This window comes from Phoca vitulina, unplaced genomic scaffold (assembly GCF_004348235.1).
Source record: "Phoca vitulina isolate PV1807 unplaced genomic scaffold, GSC_HSeal_1.0 scaffold22, whole genome shotgun sequence".
In the NCBI taxonomy this organism is placed as follows: domain Eukaryota; kingdom Metazoa; phylum Chordata; class Mammalia; order Carnivora; family Phocidae; genus Phoca; species Phoca vitulina.
The window spans coordinates 1,250,112-1,268,904 of NW_022589725.1; the positions used below are offsets into that span (position 1 = coordinate 1,250,112).

The 18,793-nt window shown below is 50.8% G+C and overlaps 1 protein-coding gene across 3 annotated transcripts in view; it reads left to right on the forward strand.

The window, feature by feature from the left end:
* Positions 1-18,793, forward strand: part of ELMO2 (engulfment and cell motility 2) — a 38,483-nt gene that overhangs the window by 17,709 nt on the left and 1,981 nt on the right. For all 3 annotated transcript variants that reach the window (XM_032419183.1, XM_032419184.1, XM_032419185.1), the window contains 13 exons: positions 930-1,081; positions 3,533-3,611; positions 6,692-6,742; positions 11,489-11,611; positions 11,967-12,101; positions 12,678-12,782; positions 12,862-12,970; positions 13,387-13,523; positions 14,575-14,738; positions 14,846-14,958; positions 15,141-15,248; positions 16,212-16,294; positions 17,907-17,984. In XM_032419183.1, the coding sequence (XP_032275074.1) occupies positions 930-1,081; positions 3,533-3,611; positions 6,692-6,742; positions 11,489-11,611; positions 11,967-12,101; positions 12,678-12,782; positions 12,862-12,970; positions 13,387-13,523; positions 14,575-14,738; positions 14,846-14,958; positions 15,141-15,248; positions 16,212-16,294; positions 17,907-17,984 (1,437 nt within the window). The remainder of the gene's footprint in view (positions 1-929; positions 1,082-3,532; positions 3,612-6,691; positions 6,743-11,488; positions 11,612-11,966; positions 12,102-12,677; positions 12,783-12,861; positions 12,971-13,386; positions 13,524-14,574; positions 14,739-14,845; positions 14,959-15,140; positions 15,249-16,211; positions 16,295-17,906; positions 17,985-18,793) is intronic.

An 18,793-nucleotide genomic window follows, 5' to 3' on the forward strand; every position in this document is an offset into this window, starting at 1 on the left:
GGCCTGCTCTAAGAAGATGGAAACAGACTCTGGGAACTGGGTGTGTGTGGCCCAAGCGGGATGGGATTGTCAGTGAGACTTGGGATGACACCAGCCGGGCCACTAGTGGCAGCCCTGAGCTTCCAAACTGCTTCCTGAGCACTCCCTTCTCTTTGGCTATACGTGTTCATTTTCTCCGCCTTAGATTTCTAAGTCTGCCTTCTGTTGACAGATCTGCAAAGCAGCCTGTTTGGATCGTCAGATCGAACTCGGCGGGTGGGAGGGGATACTTCTACTTTAGCCTTCCTTTCTTCTATAGGAAGGGGAGGTGTCAATTCTCAAAACTGGACTAAAGCCAATGAGTCATGTATCCACCGACCTAGAATCACACCTGTCATTGGCTTGGGACATTGGGAACTTCCTGATGCTGGAGATATTTAGGCAAAAGTGAAATGACCATGTGTCAGGGACATTATAATGGGGGTTGAGAATAATGGGGAGTTATTAGATTACAAGACTTTGAGGCCTTCCTGCCTCCCGAGTCTCTGCTGTCCTGTGTGCACGTAGGGGCAGAACGTGTGTCAGGAGAAGGGTACATGGAGATAAAAGGAGATCCCAGTTTCAGGAAGATCCTCTGCTTTCTACACTTAGCGTTTTCATGCCTCAACCCTTATTTTGAAAACAAAGGATTGAGCCCTTAGATTTTGAGGAAACACAGTTGGCTTGGATCATTTGTCATTTGACAAATGGAGTTGCCCATGCCTAGGGAAATCCTGGCATATCGGCCAGGGTGGCCATAAACCAGATACCACTGTCCACATGGGGACAGCTGCCCCCGTGTGGGCCGCACACCTGGGAGGAGAGCCTTCGTGGGCCAACATCAGAAACCCAAGCCGTCCAGCACTCTTGGGCCCTGGGCTTCCTGACTGACCGGCCCTCGCTGGCTGTAGATTGCAGGGTACGTGAGCCAGCCCATGGTGGACGTGTCCATCCTTCAGAGGTCCCTGGCCATCCTGGAGAGCATGGTCTTGAACAGCCAGAGTCTGTACCAGAAGATCGCGGAGGAAATCACCGTGGGACAGCTCATCTCTCACCTCCAGGTGTGAGTAAGAGACCCTGCCCCAGCCTCCCTCTCACCTCTCATCCTCTGGCCATCTCCCAGGCCTCCTCCTTTGCTTGTGTTCCACACCGCTGGGCTGCTTGTTCACTCATTCATCAGCACATCCACACTGCTGCTGGGACGCTCCCAGGATTTGGACCCGATCATGTCATGCTCCTGCTAAAATGCTCCGTGGTGCTCCTCGTCCCTCAGGATGAAGCTGAGTGCTCCCAGCCTTTCTGTCCCACCACACGCTGGCAGAATTAGATGCTCTCTCCTCTCTGGGCCAAATAGTCTCTCTTTGTACCTATGACAATGATATAAATCCTTTATTTTTGTTACCTGTCTCCCATTTTAAATTTTGAACTCTCTGGGAAGAAGGACCAATCCTTTGTGGATCCCCTGCTTTGATTTAAGTAGAAGTCAATTAGTGTTTGTTCAGCGAACATTTAGCGAACGAGAGGTATGCTGTAGGGGGTAGCAAAAAATATCTCACAGGGCATGAGTTCAGGCTACCGTCAGATCCTGGCTCTCCTGCACACTGACCAGGTCTCTGCCTTCAGCAAGTTTCCTGGTCTCACCTGGTCTCGGTTTCCTCCTCTCTAGACTGGGGTTAGTCCTCCCCACCACTCAGACTTGTGAGGATCAAAGGAGATAAAAGATCTTGCATCTGTGGCCAGCACAGGATAGGTATTCATTTCAGGAGTTGTTTGCTTTTCTTTGTTTTCTAAGAAGCTTAGCACAGGGGTGCCTGGGTGGCTCGGTCGGTTAAGCGTCTTACTCTTGATCTCAGCTCAGGTCTTGATCTCATGAGTTCAAGCCCTGCATTGGGCTCTACGCTGGGTGCAGAGCCTACTTAAAAATAAATAAATAAATATAAATAAAAGTGAAAAAAAAAAAACCCAAAAACCTAAGAAGCTTAACACATCCTAAAACATTTTACCAGACAGTAAAACCAGAAGACCGATGAACCCTTTGGAGCACTGTTCCTCTCCTCTCCATTCTTTTCACTTCACTTTAAGCCCTCTAATACAATTTGAGGGGCCTGGACTCATCCAAACAACATGGTGATACTGTTGACTCCTTTCTGAGTCTTGCTCCCTTTTAGCAAATCGGACGTGGGCAGATGCCGCCAAATGCCCTGTCAGTTCCCAGCTTCACTCAGCTCTGCTCCCGACCTGTACCCCCCGCCCCCAACTAATCCAAGTCATAAGAAAGCACAATTTGCAGTTCTGATGTCTCCTTGTCACTTCTAAGGAATTCTTCAGTCTCTGTTTTCATACCCCAAAGCCAAAAAGGTTGTTTGAAGTGAAGGGAACTTTATAAACTCCAGATGGAGAGTTCTGATTTTCCTGACATCAGACTTTTCTCTATTTCTTCCTTTCTGAATTGGGAATGACCCAGCTGTGTCCCCCAAGGATGACAGAGGAGCATGGCATTTCTTAGGGGTCGGTCTGCGACTATTTTCAGCCCATAGCTGTTACTAGACATTATGTTCTCTGCTGTTTGGGCTGGGACACTGAGTACCTTCCATGAGACCGCCAGGATGCCCCGCACCTGACCAGGAAGTCTGCCGGCCACCGAGTGTACCCCCAGTGTGGCAGGTGGAGACATCTTGCCAAGTGCTAGGATTATAAGATTCCACAGAATGGTTGTAGTTAATTTGTTTTAAAATGAAACAAGTTTGTAGTCGAAGACTTTGAAAATACAGAAAAGCACAAAGAGTAAATCCTTTGCCCATTTCCCCACCTCCCGACAGAACCACTGTCACATTAAACTGACTGCCCTGCTAGTTGTTTTTTCCATGCATACTTTTAACAGAACCGAGAGCTTACTCTACATACTCTGTGTACCTTGGCTTTTTTTACCGAGTAATAGCTCTTGAACATTTCCCCATGTTAAAGATTTTTCTAAAAGGGTAGTTCTACATCTTTTTTGTATCCCATATGCCTTTGAAAATCCAGTAACAGTTATAGACTCTCACTTCCTTGGAGAAAATAACACATAGTCAACCAACTGCGTGGAATAATTTTTGCACTGTTTCTAGGGTTTACAGACACTCCAAACCCATCCCCAAATCCGGGGTGAAGAACCTTTACAACGTGATTTTTAATGACGACTTAGGACTTTAATGTGTATAAACAGAGTTCTGATTGTGGACATTTGGATTATTTACCGTTCTGTTCTTTCTTTTCTTTTTTTTTTTTTTTGACAATAGTTGAATGAAACGCTTTGCCAATACATCTTGCCCAGCTCCCTGATTACTGTCTTTGGATAAATTGCTATTAGTAGAGTTGCCAGGTCACGGAGTATGCCCACTTTTAAGGCTTTTGAGATGTCACCCTGGATGATTGTTTGATTACCATCTGTGAGCGACTGTTGCAGATGCAGCTGAGTGTCCTCTCGCTGGTCAGTGTTCTAATCGCCCTCTGCCTTCTTTCTCCACTGGCACAGCTCCAACCAGGAGATTCAGACCTACGCCATTGCACTGATTAACGCGCTTTTCCTGAAGGCTCCTGAGGACAAGCGACAGGTCTGTGGCTGCCTTTTCAAGCTTTTCATCTGGGCTCTTCCAGGAGAAGAATTGTCTCCCACGCACCCTCTGTTGTGCAGACAGCCGTCACACGGCCATTTCCCCAAGAGTCCTTCCTCCTGCCCCTCTGTGTCAGGGGCCCTCAGAGCGGCCTTGCTAAGGAAGGCCTGGGAGGCCCAGGTCTCAGGTCAGAGCATGGCCTGCAGACTTTTTCCTCCGAAGGGCCCAAGAGTAAATATCTTTTGCTCTGTGGGCTCGTGGCCTGTGTGGCAGCCAGTCAACTTTGTCATTATAGCACGAAGAGCCTCTGACAATAGGTAAACAAGCGGGGGTGGCTGTCTTCCAAAAAGACCTCGTATACACAGCTAGACGACAAGCCCAGGCTGGTCTTCGTTGCCAACCCAGGCTAGAGGATCGAGAAGGGAGAGGACCCTCTCGGCATCACCGTCCAGTCCAAGGAAAGTGGGACAAATGAGATCCTTACTTAAGGAAGCCAGAGTGGGGGGACTTGGCACGAAGTTTGATGTATAAAGATCCTCAGATTCAAAGCTGCTTTCTTCCCCGGCCCATTAGCTGTGCGGCACGATGCACGCAGCTCTGTTCTGAGGCCTGGTGTCCTCTCCTGTGATATGGGAGTAGCAGCCTATGCCCCGGGTACTGCACAGGGGTGTCATGAGGAAAAGCCCCCTGTTTTACGAGTGAGGAAACCAGGAATAGGCCGGGCCAGGGAACAAGCAGGGACCTGAGCCCAGGGCCCGGAGGCCTAAGTGCTTTTCCAGGCTGGGCAGGTTCTTTAACCTCTCGGGTCTCTAATGAAAGAGCCAGGTTAGATGATCTCTAAGGGCCCTTCCAACTCTGACACTCTAGATATCTCTGGTTAAAAAGCCCAAGTGGCATACAAAAGAAAGACTATTAGATTTTCTGTCCATACCATGGGCCCTGGAAGTTGAAATTCATGTTGTGGGATCATGAACCAAGCTCTTGGTGGCTTCCCGTGGGAGGACCAGGAGCATCTATGGTTCTGTGTGTCCTTGTCTTTCTTGGATGGCTTTGTTCTGTTAATCTCTCCCTTCCTAGTCCTGTTTTGAATGTAAGCTGACAGCTCATTCTTCCATCTGCTTCTCTCTGTGCTTTTTGCTTTCTGCCGGCAGGACAAGCACCTTAACCCTCTAGACCTGCCTGTCACTGTAAGTAGCACCGCCATGTGGAAAGGGCCCCAGCTCTCTTCCAGGTGGGGAGGTCAGAGCTGGGCGAGAACCTCTTGTTCTGACCGAGGGGTTCACGGAACTCCAAGACCCAGGGAAAGGTTGTGTGCTGTAAATCTCATTCATCAGAACACTCAGGGAACGTTCTGGAGACTAGTGTTACATCCAGGATTAAGGAGACGTCTACCCCAGGGACTGCTGCCCAATCTTTCCTTTGTAACCTGTCTTTACATAAGTTCGTGGTTCAGCCAGGGGAGATCAGATTCAGAAACAGCCTGAGACTTTCATGTAGATGATACCACGGATACATCGCCTTCCAGCTTGGTATGGCAAAGAGTAAAGATAAATCCATGTTGCTTTGGATGTGTACTAGACCATAGGAATTTGAAAAAGTTTAGACAGTTGTCAGGAGGGAATTTGCATGCTTGTTTCTTGGTTGGAGCTTTAGAAGTCGGCTTTCCGAGGCTATGAAAGAGGATGAGTGCTTTCCCCCAGCACTCCAGAGAAGCTTCTGGTCTAAGGCCATTATATTCTAGCAGTAGGCCAATGTCAATTACCCACTTTGTAAGTTGTCCACAGCAAGATTTAATCTCAAGCCAACCTATAGCTACCAAAGAAGTTTCTAGGCCACCTTCCTCCTCTGCCAGCCCAGCATGTGCTCAGGGGATGCAAAGTAAAACTTAATGTTCCTGGCAGCGTCAGCCATTTGGAATATGGCTAGAGATGTAGAAGGGAGAGGGAAAGGCCTTTTAGCTCTGAGAAAAATGAGAGTGCTCACAGATACTGCTCCATGGGAGAGGTGTGACAGCTCCCTCAGGCCCACTGATTTAGAATTATCCATAAAATTAAATTAAGGCAGCAGTTTAGAAAGTGAAGTCATACTAATTAATGTGGTAAGAAGCAATGGCCGAGATTGGCAGGAGGAGACAGAAGAATTATGAAAAGCTGTCAGAAAGATTAAAAGCACAGGAACCTTGGGACCATTTTGTTGAGGGAAAAACAGCCGCACATTTCGGAGGTCCTCGGGGTGGCAGAGTGGCAGAACGTACCGCTCTTCTGGGGAAGCCAAGTCCTCGGCAGTGATGAAGTTGTAATTATTGTTGTCCCTTCAAAAATAAAGAAATGTCTATCATATATTTTTAGAGAATTTGTGTAAGAACGATCAAAACAAGGTCCTGAAAGGACCCTTGAAGCTTCGCTCCCTGGAAGACTCCTTTATGTAGGATCCTTTATTTCCTGAGTGTGCTAAATAAATAAAGAGTTACTGTCAAAATCTGAACGAAATACAATAAAAACTCTGACCCTATTAGGAGAAATTACCCAAAAGCACCAACATGCTGTTCTCCAAACCAGTCAGAAGTGAATCACGGCTACTTACTGTGGCAGAGTGTTGCGCTGGGGGGCCCCGGAGGGGGCACTGGGGCCAAAGCCCTGTCCTTGGGTTGGAGGAGGCCCTTCCAGCCTTGGGGGTGGGTGTCTGCCTGGAACGGTGCATGGGAACCATCTCGCTGCTCTGTGCTCCATACGCATTGTCCGTTGCCCGGCATCCTTGTGACCCGACTGTCTCGTCCTGAAGTGGTCTTTGTTCCCCTTGGAAGATGATGTGGTTGACTGTGCCATTGGGGAGGGACGCCCTATCTGAGTCAATTTGCCCTCCCAGAAAAAAAGCATGTGGGAATTTTTCAGAGTATAAAATATGTTTGATGGTCTGTGGGTTTTTTTTTTCCATTTGCCCGCTTTTTATTTGAAAGGAGAAAAAATTTCAGAGAAAAAGCCCCAGAGCCACGATATCACTTGATAGTGACTATCAACTTGATAGTTGTCACAGCTGGGTGCCTGCCACCTTGCCTTACATTTGCTTGTTTTTCTCAACAGGATATGGCCAATGCGTTTGCGCAGAAGCACCTTAGGTCCATAATCCTGAATGTAAGTTCCCAGAACAAGCTGTATTTTGTTACTGGTGATAGCAATTATTACTGTTACTGTAGTTGTATTATTATTATTGAAATTACTGTTGCGTGGGGAGGGCGCTCAAAGGGAACCTACCAATAGATAGGTGCTAATAAACCCTTGTTAAGCTGGAATGCTTTTGCTCGTAATCCTCTGTCAACAGAGCTGTTTCTGGGAGGCCCTCCCACCAGGAATCCCGGAGCCTCTGAGGAGCTACGAAGGCCAGCCAGCTGTGCTGTTTGTTGCCCTGAGGCTCCAACAGTTTTTATTCAGAAGGAATGTGTTAAAATAGGCCCCAAAGGGGAAAGTAATTCGTTCAGCTAACACCAATCAGACCTGAGCTGTGTGGGGCACGAGTAGGGAGGAATAAGACAGTGTGTTTGCTCTCAAAGATATTCCGGTTCCCTGGGACGGCGCCAGAACACCGTGTGCTCAGTGCTTCCATAGAGCTTCACGGTCTGGGGGATGGAGGGGTAGCAGGTGTCTGGAAGCCTCTAGAGGAGTGAGGGCAGGTGAGGCTGAGGCTTCCTCAGCAGACCGAGAAGGGGTGTGTGACTGGGCGGAGGGTGGGTCAAGGAGCAGATGCGTGCTGGGGCTGGAGGCTGGAGCGCAGCAAAGACCAGGTCAAGTAGGGCCTTAGTCTCTCTCCCAAGCGCAGTTGAGGGGATTTCATAGGGATGGTGACATAACCAGGCTGGCATTTAGAAACCTCACACTAGCAGGTGTGTGTGTTTCTTGGGGGTGTATGAGGGAGGAAAGTAGAGGGGGAGGTGGCGGGGAGGGAGGCCTCTGAGAAGAGGGCTGACTCCCTGTCCCCACGCGGGGATGTGGGTGGGAAAGAGTGGCTGGGGCGGGGTGGGGGGCAGGTAAGAGCTGGAGAAGAGAGCTGGGGATCTGGGTGAAAGGGAGGCCGTTTTATCAGTTGTCAAAACCAAGGGAAAACCAGGAGGCCACAGTGAAAGGAATAAAACGAGAAATGAGAAGTCAGGTGTGAAAGGCTTGGTAATTCTGAGCACGAACTTTAGAGTCACCAGCCTCCACTCTGCCATTAACCAATCTTTGATCTTGAGCAATTCACTTAACTTCGATTTGCTTTGATTTGCTCATCTGGATGTGAGGCCTGAATGAGCTCTTATATTTACAGCGCTTAGCAGGGTGCCTGGCCCTTGGTAAGCACCCAGCTCACATCAGCAGTTCTTTTACTGTAAGCAGGAGACAAAGGTAGAATTCAAGAAGTGAGCTCTGAGCACTTGCAAAGTCAAGCAACGGCCTGCTCTGAACACACAGAGCCCACCTCTTCACTTTGCAGAACCAGCTCCTGCCTACTGGCCGTTTCCCTGGTCAGAGCCCCACCGCCAGCCAGGCAGGAGGGACGCGAGCAGACGCTTCGGCCCACCGCCCGTGAATCATGCAGAGCACATAGGTCCCACGCGTGCTTGTCCACATTCCTGAGCAGCCCTCTTAGGTGCCGTCCTGTGCATGTGTGGGAGGGGGGACCCTTCTAAGGGAAATGTAATGCATTTCGAGGCTTATTATTTACCTCAGTGGGATTAGTTCCGCTCATTTCTGGACAAACCTTGGAACAAGCGAAGATTCTACTAGAGAAGACAATTCAGGGTCAGGACTCAGGACTTAAATGGTTTGCTCCGAAATGGTTAATGCGTGCTCACTGAAGTCCCAGCAGTTCACAGAGTGAAGCCAAAGAGTGCAGGCCTTGAATCCCTCCGCACTCAAGTAGGACTTGAGCTAAAAGCTCTGCAACCGTGACTTCTCAGACGGGCTGAGTGATTACCTCCCCGCTGTGATGTCTCTAAGTTTGAGAAAGGGGGATTCAAGTGAACAAAAACCATATCACATTAACTGGGGTGGTTCTCAAAGTGGTTTGATGAATTATGGAGAGAGGAGAGGAGGAAGGAAGGGTAGGGAGGCATCGGAGTGGCAGAGGGAGGGGGCACGGAGAAAGGAAGAGGCTCAGAGGGAGGCAAAACGAGGTGTGGAGGGGGGCCCTGAGGAGACCCCGCAGCGAGAGGCTGGGGGTGGGGTGGCTTGCTAGGGCGGGGGGAGCGGAGAGCAGCAGACAGCCACCATGTGGAGGAGGTGAGGGCCTTAGCACACACTGGTGAGGGGTTAGGAGCAGCACTGCCCGTGGAACCTTCTGCAGCATGGAGGTGCCGTCCAGAATGGGGGCCACTGGCCATGTGTGGCTCCTGAGCACCTGAAATGTGTGTAGTGCAACGGGGGAGCTAAATTTGTAATTTTTAAAAATTTCAGTTAAAATACCCACATGTGGCTTGTGGCTGCCGTATTAAGCTGTGCAGATCTAGAGAAATGAAGAACACTCTGGAGTCACATGTCAGGGAAAGGAAGTCTGAGCAGCGCCGTCAAGTGGAAATATAGCGTGAGCCACTTATTTCATTTTTTTTTTTTTAAGGATTTTATTTATTTGACACAGAGAGAGACAGCGAGAGAGGGAACACAAGCAGGGGGAGTGGGAGAGGGAGAAGCAGGCTTCCCGCTGAGCAGGGAGCCCAGTGTGGGCCTGGATCCCAGGACCCCGGGATCATGACCTGAGCCGAAGGCAGACGCTTAATGACTGAGCCACCCAGGCGCCCCCATTTATTTCATTTTAAATGTTAGAGTAGCAACAGTAAAAAAGGAATATGGGCAATCAATTTCAATAATATATTTAATTTAACCCACTATATCCCAAATACTATGATTTCAATGCGTAATCAATAGAAAAAAATTGGTAATGACATATTTTACATTTTCTTTTTTTTACACTAAGGCTCTGAGATCTGGCGTACATTTTACATTTGCGACATATCTCAGTTTGGACTAGCCACATTTTAGGTGTTCAGCAGCCCCATGTGGCTGGTGGCTACCAGATTGGGACTGCACAGGTCTAAAGACATTGATCTCGAGCCAGAGCAAACTTTAGAGTTACGGAGCTTTAGAGCAGTGCTGTCTGGAAGAACTTTCTGTGATAATGGAAATTGATGTAGGAAAGACGTTATTAGGATTCGAAGCCGACGGCCAAGAAAGAATTCTTGAGACGTCTTTCTTTGGTGCAAAGAGGTGATTTTATTACAGCATGGGGACCCATGGGCAGAAAGAACTGCATGGGGGTCATGAGGAGGGGCCCATTATATACTTTCAAGTCAGGAGGGGGTTAGGGATGGTGTAAGTCTCTGAGGAATTTTGGAAGCAAGGTTTCCAGGACCTTGAGGGGGCTAGCTATTGTTGGGAAAAGGTCATTTATTACTGTCTAATAAAACCTTAGTCATGAGACCCTTCAGATGTGTATCAGTGGGCCATATGCTTGGGGGATGATTGCCAACATGTATCTTGGGGGGGTTTAGAGATAAAGGAAGTTTCCAAAGGAATTCTTATATGTTAAAGTAGACTTACAGGATCCTGGGGAGGGGGGGGGGGTTGGCGGTCAGGCTAGGATTGCCTTTTGCCCTTAGCAAAGTATTAACATTGAGGCAGTTGAGTCCCTAGAGGAATGTCACTCTGCCTGTTTGAAGGACTTGTCAGTGGGCTCTGGGTAGTAAGGAAATTTAATAATTTTTCTTCTGCCTTTTTTTTCCCACATCAGAAATGTTTTATATCTACTCTATCATTGGGTGGTAGTCACTGGCTACCTATACCTGTTGAGCTTAAAATCTAGCTAGTGTGACCAAAGACCTGAATTTTTAACTTCAGTGAATTCTAACATATGCCGAGTGGCTTCCATATTGGACAGCACAGCTCCGGAGACATAGAGCTAGACTGAGTGAGAGAACATGAAGGACACGGAGGGAGTGTGTGTGGGAAACTGGGCAAGAGTCTCATTTGGGTGAGAAGAGACCAAGAACGATTCAAGATGGCGGGTAAGAGAGAAAAAGCAAGAAATACGAGGGAGCAAGCCAGGAAGAGCAGCCATTGTGGGAGTGAGAGCAGGGCAATAGGAGGCAAGAACGTCGCCAGGCGTTGATCAACCCAAGGGACACAGGGAGAGGTAGCATGTGAGAAAAAGAGGTGGGGTATGAGGGAAGGGGGGAGCCTGAAGTGGGGTGGGCGTCAGAGGGACGGAGGTGAGAACTGAGAAGGCATGGTGGGGGTCATGGAAAGAGAGGGGGCGGGACAATACAGGGGACACAGGGAGGGGAGCATACACAGAGTGATAGGAGAGAAGGTGGCAGGGGGAACGTTGGGGGCTGGACAAGGAGCATTAGGTGCTCTCCTTTGTGTAGGTGTCTCCATACTACTTCAGGAAAATGTCCTTTCCTAAAGCCTCTACTTGGTGAGGCCATGCACAACATTGTATTTTTCTACGGGAAGACAAAGCGGAGTCCTCCGCACACACTGTCTGTTGTCTTGGATTGAGTGCCCACTTGGAGGAAGGTCCAGCCACTGAGCCCTGCGTCAGAATCGTAGCAGGGCAGCCTCCCTTGTCTTTGGCGTGACCGGATACAGCCTCTGCCCTTGGTTCCACTTCCCCTGCCCAGGGGAGTGCGGAAAAAGGGACTGTGCCCTTGGGGCCTGCAGTGAATCATCTCAGCCTGAATCGAGACCTTTCATGCTCCATCCCTTCTAGAACACGAAGTCTCCAAGTTCCGTGTGTGGGAGGGAAACCCTGTTCCCTGCCCAGCATACTTTCTTTTTCACCAGCATGGATGTGAGTCTTCAGGAGAAGAAAATCGGTTCAGCCCTTGCCCCTGCCTTTGCTTTTTCCAGCATGTGATCCGAGGGAACCGCCCAATCAAAACTGAGATGGCCCATCAGCTGTATGTCCTGCAAGTCCTGACCTTTAACCTTCTGGAAGAAAGGATGATGACCAAGATGGACCCCAATGACCAGGTAGGTGCTCCGTGGGACCAAGTACTCCTGGCTTAAGTTGTACGCCGTTTGATGTGGTGCATTCCACCGTTAGGCTCCGCGCTGAGCACCTGATGCGTGCCAGGGACTGTGCTCGATTGTGTCTGCAGAAATGGTTTGTGTTGCCCTGGAAACCTGGCTCTACCTCCCTGCCGTCTCTTCCCGCTGAGTGACTCTCTGGGCCAAGCCCACCTCTGTCCCTTGAAGGCGGAGGTGATGCCTTCTCGGAGACTGAGCAGGGCCAGGGTCCTGCCCAGGAAAGCCCAGCCTGCTCTTTCTTTTCCTTGCTTCCCTGGGTTAGCTGATTTACCTGCTGGCTGTCCGTTTCACTTCTCAGGCTCAAAGAGACATTATATTTGAACTGAGAAGGATCGCATTTGATGCAGAGTCCGACCCTAGCAGTGTCCCCGGGAGTGGGACTGAGAAGCGCAAAGCCATGTATACCAAGGACTACAAAATGCTGGGATTTACTGTAAGTTTCCCAAAGTATGGATCTTGGGAGGCCTGCTCCCCTGACAGGAGGTCAGAGGGCGCACCCACACAGAGCCCCGAGGACCCCCCCTTCATCATGGTGGCCCTGGAATCGATGACACCAAGAAGCTGGAGGGGCCCTGACACTTAGTTGGCCTTGGCGCTGGGAGGTCATGCATTTCCGTGCAGCATTTGGCCCCTTGGAACGAATCCATCTGTTGGAGGGTCCAAGAGGTCAGTCACATGGGTAAAGAGAGGACCTCTCCTGAAAGCAGCGAGGTGCTTTGAAAAGCAGAAGTGGATATCTTATGGTAGGACACATTTGATGATGGAGTTAATTCAATTAAACACTTAGCATGCACCGACCCACTCAGCACACAGTATGCTGGGTGCTGGGGAGACGGAATGAGTCAGCACAGTCCCAGGTCAGGAGCTCCCCGTCTCGCAGAGATGGTGGGCAGGAAGGAGGTAACACAAGAGCTAGTGGCATGGACAGGAGGGCAGTAGGGCGTCCCCTCAGGTGGCACCGCACACGGGAGGCTACCGAGTCTCAAGTCCGGTTCCTTTATTTCCCCAGAACCATATCAACCCAGCGATGGACTTTACCCAGACTCCTCCTGGAATGCTGGCCTTGGACAACATGCTGTACTTGGCTAAAGTCCATCAGGACACCTACATCCGGGTAACAGCTGGGGGCCAGCTGGCTCAGCCCTGCCACCACATGTCTCGCCTCCCTAATCCCCCTGCCTTCCTCCCCCCAGATCGTCTTGGAGAACAGTAGCCGGGAGGACAAACACGAGTGCCCCTTCGGCCGCAGCGCCATCGAGCTCACCAAAATGCTCTGTGAAATCCTGCAGGTTGGGGAGCTGCGTAAGTCCCAGCCACCCCCCTCTTCTTTCAGCGACTCCGTAATCAGGAGCCTAGGGGGACTCGGGGTTACAAAGCTAGGGGTCAGTGGGACGGGACAACTAGTGTGCTTTGTGTGGGCAGTCACCGGGTGAGCCGTGAGCCGTCTTATCCTCGCTTTTGGGAATCATGGCTGCTGCTTGGTTTGAGCGGGTCATTTCACGTGTTCAGGAGCTGCGCCTCCATCCATTTGGCCCCGTGTGTCAGGCTAGCCGAGCCTGAGAGAGGGCAGAGCCAGACCGAAAGAAGAAAGCTGAGCAAGTAGAGAAAGGCCCATCCCACACTCTTCACTCACCTTGGCCTTGCTCTGCTTTTGTTCCTCGGGACTTGAGTGCACGCGAGCGCCCAGCCTCACCCTCCCTGCTTCTCTTCCTCCGTAGCCAACGAGGGCCGCAACGACTACCACCCGATGTTCTTTACCCATGACCGCGCGTTTGAGGAGCTCTTCGGGATCTGCATCCAGCTGCTGAACAAGACCTGGAAGGAGATGAGGGCGACAGCCGAGGACTTCAACAAGGTCCGTGTCACAGAGCTCTGACGCCCACAACTTGAGGCCGTCACGTGACAGTCTGTGACCACTCTCCGGAGCCTGGGGAGCCCCTGAGTTGGGAAACCAGCGTGTCGGCAGCCCCGGGTCACAAGATGCCACACCGGAGAACCTTGGGCCCCTCTGCTTGTGCTTCCTCTGTGGCCTGGAGCAGGGGTCTGCCCCTCGGTGCCCTGGGCCCCTCATGGCCCCAGAGGAGCCAGTACCTGCCCGCCTATGTCCCGTAGAGGGCAGGAGGCTAAGCCTAACCGTACAAGCGCTGGTTGACTGAGCACTTACTATGTCAGGCCCTGCTGCGGTTCCGTGGCCAGGAAACGTTAGGGAGAGGTGTGGACTGGCAGGATAGGCCCGTCCTGGCTATCCACTCAGTAGTCATTCCTGACGCACACCCAAGTCCCCACGCTCCACAGAGCACTCACTGCTGGGCCGTCAAAAGCTGACAGTCCAGAAGCCACTCAGCTCATTGTAAACAATCTGCAAGGTATGAGGAGGAGAAAGTTCTCTGTAGTCCACCACCCAGTGATGACCATGTTCACGTCTTCCTCTAGTCTTTTCTCTTGTACACTTTGCCCTGCGTGGGCGCAGAGCTGCCCGACGGGCCATGGGATGGCCTGTTTTCTCTTTCACTATTGTTTGAGGAAGTGTATATCCAAAATCGAGTCTTCCTTTCTCTGGCTTTAGAGATGAGGAGAGGGAGGCCTGCAGACGGCAAGCGGCTTGCTCAAGGCACAGATTAAGAGATGGGGTCAGGATCTGAGCCTCTTTCTCTCCGACTTCCAAACCTGTGCTCATTTCAGCACACTGTCGACTAGTTGAAATTTGTGGGAAAGAAAGCATTTGTCCCTAGCAGGCATTTGTTCCCGAGAACCACCTAAGAAGGTGTGTGCCTCGGAGAGTCAGTATTCTTGCTCACCCAGCAGGTGTCTGGGGTGACTCCAGGGCGGGGGCAGAGCCGGGCTCCCTGCACCGGGCCTGGCCCCTCAGCAGAGGGACTGAGGCAGCCGGCTTCCTTCCCGCTCAGGTCATGCAGGTGGTCCGAGAGCAGATCACTCGAGCTTTGCCCTCCAAACCCAGCTCTTTGGATCAGTTCAAGAGCAAACTGCGTAGCCTGAGCTACTCTGAGATCCTGCGACTGCGCCAATCCGAGCGGATGAGTCAGGATGACTTCCAGTCCCCGCCAATCGTGTAAGTGCCTCTGGGTGGCGGGGGGCGGCGGGGGGTGGGGTGGGGGGGAGGCACCACCAGCCCTGCCGTGTCTTCACCTCCCCTTGCTTCCGTGCGCGTCCCCCCAGGGAGCTGAGGGAGAAGATCCAGCCTGAGATCCTGGAGCTGATCAAGCAGCAGCGGCTGAACCGGCTCTGTGAGGGCAGCAGCTTCCGGAAGATTGGGAACCGTCGGAGGCAAGGTGAGGGGGTCTGGGCGGCTGGGCTGGTCCTTACCTCTCCGAGTCACCACACGGGGCAGGGAGCCTGCCGGACAGAGCCTGCAGAGAGCAGGCCGGGAACATGTCATCCTTTTGCCCTTCATGTGCCCTGGCCTTTGCCAGAACTGTCCCTGGTCACCTGCTTGTCTTGCCTTGTGTTCCAGAACGTTTCTGGTACTGCCGCTTGGCACTGAACCACAAAGTCCTGCACTATGGTGACTTGGATGACAACCCTCAAGGGGAGGTGACGTTTGAATCCCTGCAGGAGAAAAGTAGGTTCATTTCTCTGTCAATGTGTCATAGTAGCTGGACTCGATGTCAGGAGACCTGAGTTTTTTTTGTTTTTTTTTAAAAGATTTTATTTATTTATTTGACAGAAAGAGAGAGAGAGAGCACAAGCAGGGAGGGCAGCAGGACTAGGGAGAGGGAGAAGCAGACGCCCCGCTGAGCAGAGAGCCTGACACTGGGCTCGATCCCAGGACCCTGGGATCATGACCTGGGCCGAATGCAGACGCTTAACTGACTGAGCCACCCAGGCGCCCCAGGAGACCTGAGTTTTAGTCCTGGCTGTCTCAAGCCGATTATCTGGTCGTGGACCACTTGTCTCCCTGGACCTGTCTGCTCATCTGTCAGAGGTCCTCTCTACCTGGACTACCTCACAGGGCTGCTCGGGGAAGCCCGTGGGATCCCCAGTGGGAATGGGGCTGGTAGACTGTCAGGGGCGCTACCAGACTGTACCTACCGAAAGGCGGTGGCACAGCCGGGGCTCCGGAGCCAGACTGCCTGGGCTCCAATCCAAGCTTTGCCGGTAATTCTAATTAATGCAGGTTAACTCGCACCTCTGCCTTGGTTTCTCGTGCGAAATGGGAGCAATAGGCACATGTCCCTCGTCAGAATTGAATGAGTCATGTACGTCAAGGCCTTAGGGCAGGGGCTGGCAGGCAGTGAGCACGGCTGTTTGCGCTGGGGGCCTTGTCGCCTTCCTCACGGTGCCGTGGAAGTGACGTGAGCGTCTAAGGCTCCGGTCCTCGGGGAGACGATCCCAAAGCCCTGAACTGACCCCCGGTGAGATTGGACGCAGCCCAGCAGGCCATGCCCCGGGAAGTAGCACCAGGCCACTCTGTCTGAGCTGACACAGCCCTTTGGTCTGGGGGCTGGGGCTCCCCTTCCAGCACTGATGCAAAGACCCACTCGCAGCGTGAATCTTCCAGAGACTAATGCCCTTCATTTCCCAGTTCCTGTTGCAGACATTAAGGCCATCGTCACTGGGAAGGATTGCCCCCACATGAAAGAGAAGAGCGCTCTGAAACAGAACAAGGTGAGCGGAGCAGCAAGCCTGCCGGAGTCATGGTCACGGTCACGGTCACGGTGACGCCGGAGGGTTCAGGCGGTAGTCGCGGTTTAAGTACACGCTCTCCCGCCCCCCTTCTCTCCCTCTAAGTTATTCCTACGGCTCTCTTACTAAGAACAGTTTTGAACATACACAGAAACAGATAGAACCCCCACATACGCATCACCCAGCCTCAACAACCGTGGCCGGTCCTACCCATCCGCTTATTTAATTACATCAAAGAAAAAAATCAAGTATGATGTCACTTCCTCTTAAATATTTAGAATGTATCTGTAAATGATAAGGACTCTTCACATAATTGCAATACTGTTATCACACCTGAAAAGAAATTTTAAAAGTTGTCATTTAATATCAAATATTCCATATATGTTTGCATTCTTATAAATAACATAATTTCTCTGTATAAAAATTTATAAATGCTTACGTGCACACACACACGTGCACACATACACATACTCATACCCGTTTTGTTACTGAAACAGAATCCAAATAGGATATGCACATTGTGGTTAGTCTTTAGTTCCTCTTTCTCTTTTCCATCTTTGTTTTCCTCTTTGCGGTTTATTAGTTGAAGAAACCAGGTTGCTTGTTTGGTAGTTTCTCAGAGTCTGAAATGTGCTGATTGTCTCCCCGTGGTATAGTTTAACTTGCTTCTCTGTCCCAGATCTGTACGTTGGTGGAGAGATTTAGGGGGAGGCTTGATCCAGTTCAGGTTTGACCCCCTTTTTTGCTGGGGGGGTGGACAGGATGACTTCCTAGGTGGCGTTATGTTCTATCAAGAGACACATGATGTGATCGTCTTTCTTTTTGCGATGTTAGCAGACTCTTGGTGCTAAGTGCCTCTTCCACGAGTAAATTAAGATTTGCAAACTAGTGGTGTTCTAATGCGGTCATTCTCATTTATGAGCTGAACTACTTCTCTAAACAGAAACTTACCATCATCTACTCTTGGCTTCCCAGTGGTCCAGTTTATATAAGAAAGGAGAGTAAGTGCTTGATTCTTTCCTTTTATAAAAGTACCTACTTTTAAAACAGTGAGTTGGTTCTCTGGTATCATCCAACATTGACCAATTTTGTGTATGTGTTTTGTTTTGTTTTGTTTAGTAGTACTATGAACTCATGGATTTAAGCAAATTGATATTTGTCCCAGTCCATTACAGTTATGTTGTTGATGCTTAAATTCTGTCATCTTTGGCCACAATTTGTTATTGTTGTGGTGGGTTTCTAAACCGTTAAGACTTTCAGTCTGATCACCAACATACATACCTACATATGTAGGTCACCTACAGTCTTGGACTCTGAGATACAGAGGTTTTGAGTGTTGAGAAATGACTTTTCTCCAGTGTTAGGAGCATCCACATGTTAGGTGTGACTCAGGTGGGGGGTGGGTGAGTTAGCGCTCGTACCACGACGCCTCGTCTCCAGCCACACTGGTGCACGTGCTGGGGGCCTGGTGATACCACATCTGAATCAGTGCCTTCAGTGACGGTGCCAGGTGACAAGGAATTTGGCCAGGATCTTGGCGCTCAGAGCCCAGGCCACCCCCGCCCCCACGGAACTGAAACCCTTTCTCTTTCAGGAGGTGTTGGAGTTGGCGTTCTCCATCCTGTATGACCCTGATGAGACCTTAAACTTCATCGCACCTAACAAATATGAGGTAAGCAGTGTGGTCCCGCTTTGGACAGCCCCGCCCCTTCTGTGACTTCAGCTGAAGGCAGGAGTGGGCAGAACAGGGACATCCCCCAGAGGCAGGGGACCACAGCGTGTCATGAAGGCTTTTTGGCGCCGGCGATCTGCCAGGCTGGCGTCCATCCCCCTGGGCTGGGCTCCCCAGCTTACTGCTCTTCAGCAGCAGCCATAAGTTGCAGTTAGAAAATCAGGGTCACAGGGGATAACCGAACTTGTCCGGACTGGGAAAACTCTCCCCCTTTTCAGTCTCCGCATGGCCACCTTCCCGAGCGAACCCGACAGATCCTCCGTCCTCAGGGCTCCTGGGCACAGGTGGTAGAGGGTCTGGCCTGGGCTTTGGGGCTGACGGGTCTGGTCCGCCTGATGGGCCCCCGCAGTGGTACCTGCAGCACTGGAAGATACTCGGTGTTACATGAGTAACTGTGCTTGAGCCCTGTGTGGCTGCTGAGCTTGGGGAGCATCAGAGGGCACTAGAGGTGGGGCTTCTGGAAGAGGAGACACTTTGGCAGCCCCGAGCTGCCAGTGGAATTCTGTTGGGAAGAAGTGAAGAACTAGCAGGTGGGGAGACAGGTGAGCAAAGGCAGGGAAAAAGACTGAGCAGGAGTGAGAGAGGGATAGGTCGACAGTTCTCTGTTATTCCTCCTTATCATGAGACCCTCAAGTTCAATTTCTCTAGCACTTACTTTTAACATTTGTTGACTGGGCTTTTTTTTTTTTTTTTTTAACTTTTTTTGAAATAAAATTGAGATGCTACAGTGATTCCTTTTGGGTCCTGCT